Below are 16685 nucleotides of genomic sequence, written 5' to 3' on the forward strand. Positions count from 1 at the left end.
TCCGCCAGAGGCTGTTTCCAAGGCTTGAACACCTAATTTCCTGATCACATAACAGCAACTTTACCAGTTACTCCAAGGCTCCCTTCTAGAATTAGAATGAAAGAGCTGTACAAACTGAGATAGGCCTGGCCCAAAACAAGGACCCGACCCATCTTAGAAAAGAAAGCAAAAAATACTGAAGAAAATTAATTCACTAATGATTTCTTCAGTTTCCCCGCCGGGATTTAAAGCCATTATTAAAGGAAGTTCTGACAATACAATGACAACTATTTTTCACAATAGAATCGAAATATTATGATTTGTATACAATTTGTCCGCAAGCCTAGCAATCCCAAGTACTGAGATAAAATTTAAGCTCCATAAACAGAGCCTCACAATTGTGACAAAATAAGAGATGGTAATTTACTTGTATAACAAGAATTAAGAAAAAAGAAAAACAAAAAACGACACCAGCCTCTCCAATTGCTGTATTTATTACTATTTCTGTACACCTGTGCCAAGACTACGCCTTGAAAGCACAAAAGCTGAAAAGAACATCTCATCTCCAACTACTAATTATCCAACCAAAACTGACATTGGCCCAACATCTGGTCTAGGTCGCAAAAATCCTTCAGCCACGAGTATGAAGATTCACAAAGACGTGACATACAACCTGACAACATGTTATGTACACTCCCATTAGGTAATCAACTATAACTTATCTGCAATTCTTCCCAAAGCATCTGCAAGCTTGTTAAGTACTGCTACTAAGTTATCAACATGGTCCTTTCTTTGCTCCCTATCCTTTTGAAAATGCATATTCTGAGCTTCAAGTTGGGTGCTCACCATTTTGCCATTCCTCTCCAATGCTCTGACTAAATGACGCTGCAGATTGCTTGATTCTTCATCTGCATCTGAGTCATCTCGCTTTCTTTTCCTTCCTTCCTGACCGCTTCCTATATCAGGTTCTCGGATAGGTTGCTTCTGATGGCTTGTTCCTGCTGAATAAAATAGTCCACTTCAGAAAGGCCAACTTCACTGCATGCCAATTTGTTCTTTTGATAATTTCTTTTAGTCTTGCAACAAAGTATTTCTCCTCTCTTTTTAATCTTTTTTCAAGGATGGTGGGCGGACTAGGGACATATTTACTGGAAATGCAAAAGTTCAAGAAGAATGCGAATTACCAGTCTAGGAAAAGTTAGAACGACATTTGACATACTACCTCATATCTACAAATTTACTTAATGTTAGTTGATACACTTCAAAAGATGCATTTCCATTTTGTTGGACTTTAACAACAGTCTAATGCATAAACCACACTTACTTCGGCATTGAAAACGCAATAGTTAATAAATGATGGACATTTGACATAGAGACAAGATTATGAAGCAATATATACAATTTTAAATTTTACCGAAACTAATTTGCTTAAACCATATTTGTTTCAAATGTGTATGATGAAATTAACAATTTCTGTGGAACTTCCAGCAGCCATGAGAAAACCAAGGACTAGTTGAATAAGGTCTAAACAGTAAAGGAGCTCCACAGCAATCTGAGGTTTTTAAAGATGTTGGTCCAAAGTTCTTGAAAATGACTCTATCACGATGCCAAATAAAGCAGCAACGTGTTAATATAGAAAAAAAAAGCCCAAAAATAACCCTTTATCAGTTTAGACTCAAAGTCATCCCCTTCCCTTCACATGGAGCACTAATAGTCCTCCACGGTTGAAATATGCACATTTAGTCTATTCCATATCCTCTGTTTGGTATTTAACGTTTTGTTGTGTGCACGTATGTTACTAGTCTCTTTCTGTATATCATCTGGTACAAACTAAATTCCTTCTTAAACTTTTAATTGTAGCTGCATCAAGAGTCATGATTTGTACTTAATAACTTTTTTGCCCTGTGTTTCACTTCAGTATACATATCCATGATTTTGCTGATTCTTTAGCTTTTTCTCTGTTCCTCATACCCAATTGATCTGCAAACCAGATTCTTTTGAGCTTTTGCATATGTATCTAGAGCAAAATCAAAGAATCAAAGAGAAATATGACAAAGAAGAAAAAGGAAATAGAAACATATTCGAGCCTTCTGAAGGAGAGCCTTGGAGTAACTCAAAAAGTTGTTGCCATGTGACCACGAGGTTACGGGTTCAAGCTGTGGAAACAACTTCTGCCAGAAATGCAAGGTAAACCTGCATACAATAAACCCTTGTGGTCCGGTCCTTCCCCTAATCCTGACCTCGCGCAGTGGGAGCTTTAGTGCACCAAACTGTCCTTTTATATTTGGGCCTTCTAGCTGGTGGTTTTATCATGTTAGGTTTAGTCATTGTGTCCCAAAACATACGCATAAGGCATATAGTTTAGATTTATGAGTTCTAGGGTTTGTTTCGCTACCAAAAATAAAGCAATCACAAGTTTGTATATCATCAAACAGTTTGAATACATGTACAACCTTGTACTATTTTGCCCATAATGCATGTTTAGGAAGATTATCACTAGGGATTTCGATTTTAATGTCAAATAATGTGAGAAGAATGAATCTTGGGTCTAACTCAACCCCAAAAGCTAGCTCATGAGGGAAGGATTTGCCAAATACATATAACAAGGCCAATTACCCATTCCCTTTCCAATATCATAACACTCTCTTGCATGCCCAAGCCTCGTTAACTAGACCGTGAATAATATAATATGGGGGCCCAACATCGATGAACAACGAATTGATATGGGACTGGCTCTAATACCATGAAAAAATTAAGTTTTTGGTCTAACTCACACCCCAAAAGCTAGCTCATGATGGAAAGATTGTCCAAATCCATATAAAAAGACCAATTTCCCAACACCATTTCAATGTGAAACTCTTAACACTCCCACGCATGCCCAGACCTTGTTAACTAGAGCGTGGGCAGTATAATATGGGGCCCAACATTAGTGAACAAAGAATTAGGATGGGCCTAAATTTGATACCACTTGTAGGTTTGAAATCGATATGGCATCATGTGAAAGCTAATAATTGCATCCATAAATCAGATGACAAATTATACTTAAAAAACATAATATTATTATATAATTTGACAAATAGGCCTTCATATAAAAACTAATACCAAAGAAAGCAGATCCTCTTCCAATCATACAATCAATCTATTAAGCAAGGAACAAGGCATCGACACTCATTACACTAATATCTAGCCGTTTATACCCACTAACCAATTAATTATGCACAAGGAATAACCGGGCAACGTCAATAACATCACAATACTCATTCTAGAATATCCATCTCAGTCACAAAACCTAATCTACTGGGTTTCATCCATCCAAACATCTTACCCGCAAGCCTACACATGAAATCTCCCATCAATCTATGTTATGCATGCATTTTCTAATATAGGTATTTATTAATCCATTAAACCTAAACTACCTGGGCGCTAAGCACCTGCTATGGAGGCATGAAATTGAACTACTGGCTTGGTTCTAGTGATTTTTGTCAAGAAATTTGCGAGAATTTATCAGGTTTTACCCAAACCTCTCTAAGTGTTCTTATTCTCTATTACTCCAGAGCCTAGAGGCAATCCTAAGGGATTTTTAAATTGAAGCTTCGTTCTGGTTTACAAATGAGAAGGAAAAAGAATAATTAAAAATATGGGTGGACTGTTTCTCAGTATCCCGCTATAGCAGCCTGCATCCCATTACCACGATGCCTTTATAGCGGAACTATTCTCACGGATGACGTCAGTCCATGTTGAAGATAAAAAAAAGGGCAGCCCGGTGCACTAAAGCTAACGCTATGCACGGTGTCTAGGGAAGGGCCCCACCACAAGGGTGTATCGTACGCAGCCTTACCTTGCATTTCTGCCAAAGGCTGTTTCCAAGGCTTGAACCCGTGACCTCCTGATCACATGGAGACAACTTTACCAATTACCATGTTGAAGATATGTCTCAAAAATAAAGTACAAATGGATAACTATTAGTAGTTTTAAATTATTAGAGTTCTATGTAGCTTAGACTTAGGAATTAGTTATCCTTTTATTATTTGAATTGAAGTCTACTTAAAAATTTAGCTATAAATATATGTTTTGAGTTATTTATAAAATAATTTCCTTTGACAATATAATTGTAGTATTTTCTCTCCAAGTCTTTCTCTGATATTTCTTTAATTTCAAAGTTAAAAACTACCAATTGGTATCTAGAGCCATTTTCTTGAGGGATCTGTGAGTGAGATGAATTCTAAAAACAACTTTCCCCAAATAGCTTCTCGTATCTTTGATAGAGAAAATTACCAATTTTAGGCAGTAAGAATGGAGACTTATCTTAAGGCTTTAGATCTTTGGGAGGCCGTGGAGGAGGATTATTATGTTCTTCCGCTACCTGATAATCCCACGGTGGTCCAGATCAAAAGCCAAAAGAAAAAGAAAATCAAAAATCAAAGGCAAAAGCAACTTTGTGTGCTAGTGATTCTCCAATAATTTTCACAATAATTATGGCCCTTAAATCAGCAAAAGAAATTTGGGATTATCTGAAGGAAGAATATACGAGAGATGAAAGAATACGAGGCATGAAGGTATTAAATCTAATAAGGAAATTCGAATTGCAAAAGATGAAGGAATCTAAGACCGTTAAAAAGTACCAGATCGACTTCTTGGCATTGTTAACAAGGTAAGATTGCTTGGAACAAAATATAAAGATTCAAGAATTGTTGAAAAAATTCTTGTTACAGTGCATAAAAGATACGAAGTATCAATAATTACCTTAGAAAATACAAAAGACGTGTCCAAGATTACCTTGACAGAATTGTTAAATATGTTGCAGGCAAAAGAGCAAAGGAGGCTTATGAGGCAGGATAGTATGGTTGAAGGAGCTTTGACAGTCAATCACAAGACTCAAAGCAAGCTTAATAATTCAAGAAAAAACTAACCACCTTGCCAGCACTTTAGCAAACTCCATTTAAATGTTGGAAGGGACCAAATGCACATTGCAAGAACTGCAATCAACTTGGCCATAAAGCTGCGATTTGCAAAAACAAATCTCAAAAATATGAAGCAGATGCCCAAGTCACCAAAGAAGAAGATGATGATCACTTATTTGTGACAACATATTCTTCAACCAAGAAATTTTATTTTTGGATGTTTGACAGTGGTTGTACAAATCACATGACATATGAAAAATCACTTTTTAAAGAGTTTCTGCCTTTAGAAAATAAGAAAATCAGAATTGAGAATGGTGACTATATTCCTGCAGAAGAAAAAAAAATATTGCAATCAAAACAATTTAAGGTACAAAAATAATTTCAAATGTCCTTTAGGTGCCTAATATTGATAAGAGTTTGTTAAGTGTTGGCAAGCTAATGGAAGAAGGATTTAAATTATTATTTGGAGACAAATATTGTCAAAATTTGATTTCACTAATCATGAGATTTTACAAGTTGATATGAGAGGCAAAAATTTCTTATTCAATCCAACAGAAGATGCACACAAACCTTACAAGACCAAAAGATGAATTGGTAAGAGTTATTCAAGAGGTCAAATTCAGTCGAGCCTGCAATATAAAATTTTTGATCCAAAGAGAGTGTTGAAGACATGTCTCAGAAATAAAGTAGAAGTAGATAACTATTAGTAGTTTTAAATTATTAGAGTTCTATATGGCTTACACTTAGGAATTAGTTATCCTTTTGTTATTTGAATTTTAGTCTAGTTAGAAATATAGATATAAATATATGCTTTGAGTTATTAATAAAATAATTTTCTTTAACAATACAATTGCAGTATTTTTGCTCTCCGAGTCTTTCTCTATTATTTCTTTAATTTCAAAGTTAAAAACCAATAGTCCGCCCAAAATTTCTGTACTCTAAATTTATTTAAGTCAGTTTTTTAAGCACATATTTCAAAGATATTAATGAAATTCTCGTACCCCATGCCCCTATGAACGTGGTGATTTTAGTAACGATGCAACATGTCATTACATCAGATTCTATGCATTGTCAATAACATTGCTATGCAGTGGATGCATTAAGCCCATTTTTCAGCCAAAAAGCTTGATTACTTCATGCATTTAAGGGTAATTATGTACTACCACTTTAAGATACTCAATATATACGTTTTAAAACTTCTTTTTACTAAGGGGAACATTTAGAATCACTGTGTTGTTTCTCGAATGCTTTATGAACTTAAGAAAGAAATCTTCAAGTTCTTCTTCAAACTCCTCCATTCTTCCAAGGTATGTATGACTAACCTTTAGTGAGGGTACCCTATTTTTCCCCACAAATATGTTTTAATCTAGTCTTTGTTCATGAATAAAGCTAGGGTTTTCAAATTGAGTCATAGAATCTAATTTCATTATCCATTGATGATACTTCTTGAATCTTCCATGAAATTATTAGAAATCTTAAATTGAATTCATCCTTTGATTGTATATCCTATTCATGTTCATGGAGTTGTTTTGAATGATATGAAAGTTCACCTAATATTTTACAAAAGTTATCTTACACCCTACATAGGAAAGTGTGGAAGACGTATATTAGGATAGAGAATTAGCAGGTGGGAGTGTGTCCTTGCTAATAGGTAGGACTCTGTGGTCGAAAGTGCTATGTGTAATGCTAGTAGCTTTTATTTAGTAGTTTTTTGTAACTACTTTGCGGTTGTCTTATTTCCGTTATTATCTATTGGTGTGTTATTCCCTTTTTTTAGGTTTTTTACTAATACTATTTTGTGTTCGGAGCCGAGGATCTATCGAAAACCTCTCTACCTCGTCGGAGGTACTGGTATGAACTATGTACACTTACCCTCCCCAGGCCCACTTTGAAAGAATACATTAAGTATCTGGTTGTTGTTGTTGGATTTATAAAAAACGTGTATCACTATTTCAATATGAAACTAATCCACTATTATATCAATTGATGGGGTCTCTCATATGATATGATAAAGTATTATTATCATGTTTAAGTAGTATTAAGTCTCTTATTTTATTTTAATTAATTGAGTATTTAGCGACATAGTAATCTAGTTTATATATATATATATATATCAGATAGTCGATTATTGACAAATGGTGTAGTTGAGCAGAAATCATATATATTGATAATTGACACAGCCCGATAGATATACTTGTCGATAGTTTATTAGACTTGGAACTACTATTTGAGTAAATAAACAATAAATTAATTAATCAAATTATAATAAGGAATTTAAAATGATTTAAACATGAAAATAATACTTAATTATATCATATAAGAGTCTTCACTATTTACTGACATGATCCAAAGAGTTTGAGAATAAGTAATGGCTATCAAAACACATCCTTGTTCCAAGGCGGTGCTCTAAGGACCATTCGTTAGGTAGTAATATCATGTATTAATCACATATATTATGTTAAGAATTACTAATTTGTGAGGCATTATTATGTGAAGAATCATCAATTGGTTACATGATCCAATGTGTTTAATAACTAGTTTATATATATATATATGTATATATATATATATATCAGATAGTCGATTATTGACAAATGGTGTAGTTGAGCAGAAATCATATATATTGATAATTGACACAGCCCGATAGATATACTTGTCGATAGTTTATTAGACTAGGAACTACTATTTGAGTAAATAAACAATAAATTAATTAATCAAATTATAATAAGGAACTTAAAATGATTTAAACATGAAAATAATACTTAATTATATCATATAAGAGTCTTCACTATTTACTGACATGATCCAAAGAGTTTGAGAATAAGTAATGGCTATCAAAACACATCCTTGTTCCAAGGCAGTGCTCTAAGGACCATTCGTTAGGTAGTAATATCATGTATTAATCACATATATTATGTTAAGAATTACTAATTTGTGAGGCATTATTATGTGAAGAATCATCAATTGGTTACATGATCCAATGTGTTTAAGAACAAGGTTATTAAACGGCAATCTTATTTTGAGGAACTACTTTATAAAATCATGACTTATTCTCAAACTCTTTGGATCATATCACCAATTGATGGAGACTCATATGATATAAATAAAGTATTATGTCATGTTTAAATAGTATTAAGTCCTTTATTTAATACAATTTAATTAATTAACTTATTATTTAGCAAAACAGTAATCTAGTTTATGTATATCAAGTGGTCAATTTTGACAAAAAGTAATTGATAACCAACACAAGTCTATTTATGATATACTTGTACATAAGTCTATTAGACTTGGGAACTATTATTTGAGTAAATACACAATACATTAGTTAATTAAATAATAGAAGTTGTATTTGAAAAAGGTGAAAACAAGTACAACTTGTTTTCATTTTTTTCACTCTCACTTCTCTCACGAAAATTCAAAAACAACTCTAATTTATATTCATGGTCAAACGCCTACCTAAGCTTTTTAATCTGTATTTTGTAACAGTACGTAATTTCTAAGTTGTTTATCTCCAACTTCAAGAATAAGTTCAAGAAGAATCTCGTTTGTGTCAGAACATTGTGGAGTTCCATTATTTTGTCTTTTCAAATTATTTCTATGGGACGTGAATCCATGTGCACAGACCCACCTAAAGGGCACCAATATTTCAAAAATAAAGAATTATTAATGTTCCATGTGAAAGAAGAGCGAGAAATGACTTTGAGTCTACAACCAACAAAAGGGATTAATTATTTTGGGCTTTTACTCTGTTAAAAGGCATCCTATTTTCAAATTACTATGCATACCAACTGATTTTTGCAAGGGCACCAACTGATATGTAGAGATCCTAATCTTATGAAATTATGAGCATTCTGTTGCCAGCACAAACTCTACAATTAGTATTATGAATACCAGTACACATTGCCACTCACGTTGTAAGGCCTACGAGTGCTGACTACTGAAACTAGGGTCAAGATATTGAAACAACAAATAAAACTTTTCACCATTCGTTGCTATTTATATGGACTAGTGGTTAGTATGTTGATAGGCAATCGCTAGTATGAAATCCAATCTTTTGTCCTAAGATAATATTGGGAATATTTGAAAAACAGTCAAATACTCTGTTTTTCCCTTCAAATTTCAACCAAATATTGTCCAATCTCCTACAAGTATCCAACTCTCAACTATTCTAAAATTGTCAAGAATTTGACTTCATAAACGTTGCAGTAGCACCACACCTAAATATCTCAGTTGAAACCCAAAAGTAGCCAATACACATAACCGCAGGGCAAAAAGGGAAATCAAATAGAATTAACTAAATGAAAGGAACCTTTCGGTTAGTGCCAGATTTAATATATATATATATAGAGAGAGAGAGAGAGAGAGAGAAGTACCTTGTGTAGGAGACACTTGAGAGAGTGGTTGATGTTTCTGCTCTGCAATCCAAAAACAACATAATAAGTTCAAAACAAATCAAGAAGACAATCGAATCCCAAACCTAAATACTAAAACTAGGTACTTACTGGAGGAAAGGAAAAGGAGCTACGACGAAGAGGGCAAATAAACAAATAATTGATAGAAAATAGAGGAAGAAAATCAAATACCCCTCCACCATCTATTTCAATAATTTGTTTGATCTATTTTAATTTGACAAGAAATTTTGAAAAGTCAAAAATAATTTAAATTTTGTGATATTAAGTAGCCGTTTAGTCATAAAAATTACTTTTTTCCGGAGTTGGAGTTGAAGATGAAGTTGGAGCTGTGTTTGACCATGTCTTTTTGAAATTTTTTTTTAGACTTTTGAAAAAAAAAAGTTTAATATGATTTTATGTCCTCAACTTTTAAAAACTATCAAAATCACTCAACTACTAATTTACCTACTAATATACAACCAAATGTTGAAAAAATAATTTATATATCTTCAATTTATAAAACAATTAACAACAAATTAATTATTATGATTGTTATTCTTCTAAAATTTGAATAAAAATATCACAAGCACAAGTTAAATAAGTTTATCTAACCATAATCGATTGAATAGAGAAAATATATTTTGATAAATATGATTGATCGATATAAATATATTTTTTATATTCTTAAATTTGTTGATGAAAATTCTTAATTACTTTCACTTGAATTAATTATTTTATTGAATTTGATCTTTTTAAAAAAATTTATGGATGAATTATTTCTAAATAGATTAGTTCTAATTTTTTTATTTTTCTTTATTGATGATATTGATTTTTCTTGAATATTATTGTATCGTAAATATGGATCGTTACGTTATGTTTGATATGCGACTTTATTGACAACTTTTTAATAATTTATTAAAATCATAATAGCTATTATATGATATATACAGAAAATTAGAATGGCAAGGAAAAAATATTAAATTTCTCATTTTTAAATAACATAATGTACTAGGCCTTATATTTCTATAATATAGTTCATTCAAAACAAAAGTTGATATATTACCGCCATAGATTGCCATTTACTTCACACGTTAGTAAATTTTGATTAAAAGAAGAAAAAGAGATTAGAATATCAGTAACAATTAAAAATGTTGTACCATAGAAAACAAATAATAATTTTTTTCTTGGTGGTTTAAAGATTGGGGTTATATGTAATAATAATGAAAGCTGAAAATGGAAGTGAAAAATTGTGAAAACAACAAAAAGTTGTTTTCACTTTTTGGAATCCAACTCCGGAATAATTTTCCGAATTTTCATGCCCAAACACCACAATTTCTGAAAAGTGTAAAAAGTGAAAAATTTTCAGAAAAAAGGAAAAAAATTTTATGGCCAAACGGGCCCTAAATTAAACATATGTCAAATATATCAAACTATCCTTTAATATTATGATCTTAAATATATGAGTGAATTCCCTAAATAGTCACCGAAGTTTTTAAAATTTTATTCAAATATCACTTGTGTTTCATTTAGGATTACAATATCACTCAAGTATGATTCTTTTTCTCAAGAAATACTAAACACCTCAAAAGTTTCTTCTCTCTTAATTGACATGTCATGTCATTAAAATCTCTTTTTTTAAGAAAAAATACTAAACCTCATTAACTCATCAAACTCATTTAAGATAGGGTGTCATGTCATGTCAAATTGGCGGAGATACGAATGTTGTGATGGATGTGTGGACATACCAGGAAAGATAGGGTGAGGAATGACATTATTCGGAAAAAGGTGGGAGTTGTCTCGGTGGAGGATGAGATATGAGAAGGTAACGTTGGTTCGGGCACATGATGAGGAGGGGCTCTGATGCTCCAGTGCGGAGGTGCGAGACACAAGTTACGGATGATTTTAGGTGGGGTAGAGGTAGACTGAAGAAATATTGGAGGGAGGTGATTAGGAATGATACAGAGCAGTTATTGCTTACGGAGGACATGACCCTTAATAAGAAGGTATGGAGGTCGCGAATTAGGGTATATAGTTGGGAGGTGGGAGTGCGTCGGTAATAGTAGGGGAACGTTCTTTTGTGTCTGGAGTTTCTTGTTCATGGTGTTGTGGCTGTAGTATTATCGCGTGGCTATTTTGCATACCATACTAGTTTATATGCACTTATCTTTGGTGTTTGTTATACTGTTAGTTTATTTTGCATACAGTACTAGTTTATATGCACTTATCTTTTGTGTTTGGTATACTGTTGTCGATCCTAAGCCGGGGGTCTATCAGAAACAGCCTCTCTACTTCACCTGAGATAGTGGTATGGTCTGCGTACACTCTACCCTCCCCAGACCCTACTATGTGGGAATAAACTGGATATGTTGGTGTTGTTGAATCTACGAAAAATGTGCAACGTACATTGTCCCGTACTACTTTATAAAAGTTGTAGGTCGCTAACTTTATACTATTATTTTGAAAAAAAAGTGATAAAAATTACAAATCAATCTAGGGCTCCTTATATTATGTAATTTTCTATAAATAATTCACATTAGCTAGGACTCCTACTTTGAAAGTCGGAAAAATAAAAACTAAAATGCAAGGACTCCTTAAAGTTATAGGGTTTACTTTGCCAAAAGTAATTGGCTATGTCACAAATTTTAGTTCTTAATTGATCAAAATTTTAATTTGTCAAAAGTAATTAACGTACTCCTATTGTTGTTTATTCTTTATCAAAAATAGTCAAATTTAAATTGGTAATTTTAGGAGTTTTTAATAGATCAAAATACTTTCTAATTCTAACCCATTATATTTTAGGAGTCAATTAAGAAAATAATAATTTAAGGATTATTCTTTCGGATGATCACTCATATTTTTTGAATTGTCTATTAAAATTACTTTTATTTTTTTAGAAATAATAATATGACTCAACTAACACTATTTTTCTCAAAAAAAAATCTAACTAAATATCTCATTCGTCTCTTTCTCTTCTAATTGAGATACCATGTTATTAAATTATTTTTTTAATAATAGACCTATTTAACACATTCTATCGGAAACAGCCTTGCTACTTTTCCGGAGGTAATGGCATGAATTGCGTACATCTTATCCTCCCCAGACCTCACGATGTGGGAATACACTGGGTTTGTTGTTGTTGTTGTTCTTTTCTTTTAAGAAAATACATTATTTTATTAAGAAGGAATTTCATGCTTAGAAATCTTTTACCGTTACTTAAACTATTTATATTTTTTTTAAGTTATTTTCTTAGATTGTTATCTATGTTTTTGGAGTCGCTTATAAAAAGCACTTTTATTTTGCTAAGACAATAATATCACTCAACTATCAATATTTTTCTCAAAAAATCACTAAATACCTCAAAAGTCTCCTTCTTTTTTTATTAGCATGTCATATCAGTAAACCATTATTTTTTAAAAATAATAAACATATTTGCTCATCAAACTCATTTAATCAAAATTATAATCTTATTTTTTAAAAAAAATTACATTACTTTATTAAGAAGAAATTCTCATACTTGGGTATTTATACCTTTTTTCTAGAGTTATTTTTCTAAATAGTCATTCATATTTTTACATATAATTGCCTAAAAAGATTAATTGTTTTCAAAAAAAAAAAAATAATATCACTAAATTAAATAATTTATCTAGAGATTTTAATCGACATGTAAAATAATATGATAAAGTTTAAGTGTGGTAAAGAGTTTCTAAGCATGAAACTAAACTAATACATTTTTTCAAAAAAAAAAAATTATAATGTTGGTTAAATGATTTTGATGAATTAGATGGTTTATTATTTAAAGAAAAATGAGATTTTAATGACATGACATGTCAATTAAGAGAAAATAATACTTTTGAGGTGTTGGTATTTTTTAAGGGAAAGAGTGATAGTTGAGTGATATTGTGTTTCTAAATAAAACATATGTGATATTTGAAGGAAATTTTTAAAACTTGAGTGACTATTTAGGAAATTCACTCCAAACATGACAAGTGGAAAATTGAAATTTAAAAGTTAAAAATAAAAAGAGTCATTCTTTTTAAACGGACTAAAACTCTATTTAGATTGCAATCCCGAGCACTAAAAAAATATGTCAAACAAATTGAGACTGAAGGAATAATAAATTCAAAACAATTAAGAAAAGCCAAATAATTGATAATGCAAGTGCGAGAGGTAAATAATAAAGTTCACAACAATTTGAATTTCACCGGAAGGAAGATGAGGAAAAAAAAGTAGTACTTTCTGGTGGAAAGGAAAATAAATATTTAGTACCTATTTAAATATTTAATCCTATAATTGAATTGGATTCATGTCGGGTATTCTACCACAGATGATATTCATTTCGTAAGGAGATTATTAATGGAGCAACATAAAAAGAGAAAGAAGAATTTACACATAATATTTATTGACCTGAATTTACACATAATATTTATTGACCTACTTATGAAATTTTACCATGTATATTATTGTTGAAGTACTCCTATAATTTGAATTCACAAGTCCACTATCCACTGCTGTTTGAATTGAAGAAGAAAAAGATATACTCGTCTTTGGAAAAGAAATGCTTTAAACTTGAACATAACACCATTAAGGGATCGTTTGGTAAAAGGAATAAAAAAAATAATATCGGGATAAAGCTTAGGATTAATTTTATCGCATGTTTGGTATAAGATGTTACGATCCAGGACTATTTATCCCATCAGCAAAATGACCATCCCACATAGAGGGCAAGATAAAATAGTCCTATAAGATATCCCACCACATAAAATATCTTTACTTATCCCAACCTGTGTACTGAACTACCCCTTAGAATATATACTATCGCCATTGTAGTGCAATTTTATAATTTTACACCCAAGTACACAGATGTTTAAAGTCAACATATCTCATAAAACTTAATTTTCATTTCCACCCAGAATCCAATCCAACCGTGACAAAGCAAAATATGCAGTACAAAATTGTTTGTTTGTGAAACTACTACTAGTACAAAACACAAAAAGAAAAAGCCATGAGACATGAGCTGCGGGTCGTGTGGTTTCTCACATAATGGGAAAATAGTCATAGCATAAATTCACAATACTAATACAATATTTTGAATTTTTAACGTAATCACTCTATCACTACATTGAGTATTTTGGTTGATTAAAATACTTTTGAAGTAGGTTATAAAAAAGTTCAGGTAATTCCTGCTTAACGAACGGTGTTTATTCACTGATATAAGTTACAAATAATAGTAGAGAAATTAGGTTGTACCTGAAATTGGAGTTGGAGCAGGAATGGGAAGCTGATTGATTGGTGGGAAATCTTCATGGGAAGTGGCGCCTACTTCATCCTGAAGCGGCTCAAAATCTGAAAACAAGCCATCATCCCCTGCAGCAGCACTTTTCCCACTATCAAACAAAACTTCTGACTCCTCCGCTACACCCGACGACCCCAAAGCCAAAACCAGTCCTTCTTCTTCATCCCCATTTCCACTTCCAGTTCCACGATCAAGAATATCATATACCTCTCTATCGAAAAATCCAGGCAATTTTTTCTCTCTCCTTAAATCATTCCTCATCAACCAAAAGGACTCTGTTTCTTCTTTTATTTGAGACTCCCACTCTTTAATCTTCTTAAAATCCCCTGCCAAATTACTCCATCTCTTCCTGCATTGAACCGGTCCCCTGTTCACCCCATGTTTTTTACAGTAGGAAGAAACAGAAGCCCACTTTGGTTCAACCTGTGCTGAACCGAATTCTAGACTCCCGGTTCGCCCTCGACGGATCCGGTTTTCAGCGACTTTTTTCCCCTGTATGAGAACGAGAATTTCTTGTCTGGTCCAACGAGGGAGCCTGGCAACTTTGTTGGCATCATCGGCGCCGCCGTTGAAGGATTGTTGACGGACGTCGGAGTCAGCGTTAACTATAGACGGAGTTAGGTTCAATCGCTCAAGCTTCATACTTCTTTTTTCGAAGCCACGTGAGTTAACGGAGCGGAATTATGATAACGGCGTTTTGGGTAGGACTAGGACGGCCCGTTTTGGAGAAGAGGGGAGAGTGTTTTAATGGTAGTAATATTCATCCAATGCCCTAAACACGTTAAACCTTTTTGAGTATTAATAATTCTTATTATTATGATGAAGTCTATTTGTAACCAGTAATAATCTTTGTGAAATGAATATTTCTAAAATAAGAATTACTTTTTTTATGTGTCAATGGGAAACAGTTAGGCTAAAACACAAGAATAAGGACCTATTTTTAAGGACTAATATTTTAAACAAACACGAAAGACGAAACCATCAGTCTCTATTGTATTTGGAAGAGGTCACTTTCCTTGTGCTATCTATCTTGGAGCACAGTCTAGATGGTGAAAGGAATACACACGTTTCTTAAGTTTTTAAATCAAACTAACATAAAAATTTACTGTATTTTAATTAAATTAAGTTTTCACTTAATTTAATTATAATAAGCTAATACAATTTGGTAACACTCGATTGTGATTTTTTAGCTGGTTTAGATAACCCCTTATTGTTTCACCTTCAATCTCTCCTTTCCTTTCTTACTTTAAAACAAAGGGAAAAAGGACAGATATACCACAACTTTATAATTTAGACTAAATATATCATCTATTAAAATGGTAAAGTAAATATACGTATGTTGTCTATGAAATGGTGTAAATATATTCTTTTTATTAATGGATTTGTATTTTTTTAATTAAATAATATTTATCTTATTTTTAATTATTTTTTTTAAAAAGACAAATTAATTTGCTTTTTTAAGGAAATGTATTATAGATATGTGGGTTATTGTTTTTGCTTGGGTCGGGGGGTCAGGTTAGCTAGAAAATAAATGGACTACTCAAAAATAAATCCAATCATCTCTTTTTAAAAAATTTTAAAAGATAAATGTTATTTAATTTAAAATGAACAAATATGTTAGTAAGGGCTATAGTTGCACCATTTCATAAACGACAGAGGTATATTTGCTTCACTTTTTTTAACAGATTGTATCTTTTCTTTAAATCACAAAGTTGAATAGTATATTTGCCCCTTTGCCCTAGAAAATTTTTTACTAGTATTTGATGTTGAGTAACTGGTAAAGTCGCTACCATTTAACTAGGAGGTCACAGATTTAAGCCTTGAAATCAATCTCTAATAGAAATGCAAAATAATGTTGCGTACAATATATCCTTGTGATCGAATCCTTCCTAAGACCCTACGTATAGCAAAAGTTTTAATACATTACACTTTTATTTTGATATTGCGTTATTGAATATTGGATGGTAGAAAGTGAAAAGTGTGATAATGGTTAAGAGCTGAATTTAAAATACCAGGAGTCAAATTAGATAAGGGCATCCACCTTATCTTTGCAATGAACTAATTTTTTCCACTTTTCCCTTTTTCTCTCTCCACCTCTTAATTTCCTAATACATAATTAAG

At 32.1% G+C, this 16685-nt stretch overlaps 1 protein-coding gene across 2 annotated transcripts; it reads right to left on the minus strand.

Annotated features, from left to right (window-relative positions):
- Window positions 1–252: 252 nt before the first annotated feature.
- On the minus strand, window positions 253–15492 carry LOC107870625 (trihelix transcription factor ASR3). 2 transcript variants are annotated; one of them, XM_016717214.2, is made up of 3 exons: window positions 14519–15492; window positions 9254–9295; window positions 253–977 (listed from the first exon to the last, which is right to left on the minus strand). In XM_016717214.2, the coding sequence occupies exons 1-3, from the start codon at window positions 15204–15206 to the stop codon at window positions 691–693; spliced, it is 1017 nt and encodes a 338-aa protein (XP_016572700.2). In that variant the 5' UTR covers window positions 15207–15492; the 3' UTR covers window positions 253–690. The 2 variants fall into 2 exon arrangements, with proteins under 2 accessions (XP_016572700.2, XP_016572699.2); XM_016717213.2 differs by having other exon boundaries at window positions 253–980; window positions 14519–15452.
- Window positions 15493–16685: the final 1193 nt, after the last annotated feature.

Source organism: Capsicum annuum, chromosome 5, assembly GCF_002878395.1.
Source record: "Capsicum annuum cultivar UCD-10X-F1 chromosome 5, UCD10Xv1.1, whole genome shotgun sequence".
Taxonomy (NCBI): domain Eukaryota; kingdom Viridiplantae; phylum Streptophyta; class Magnoliopsida; order Solanales; family Solanaceae; genus Capsicum; species Capsicum annuum.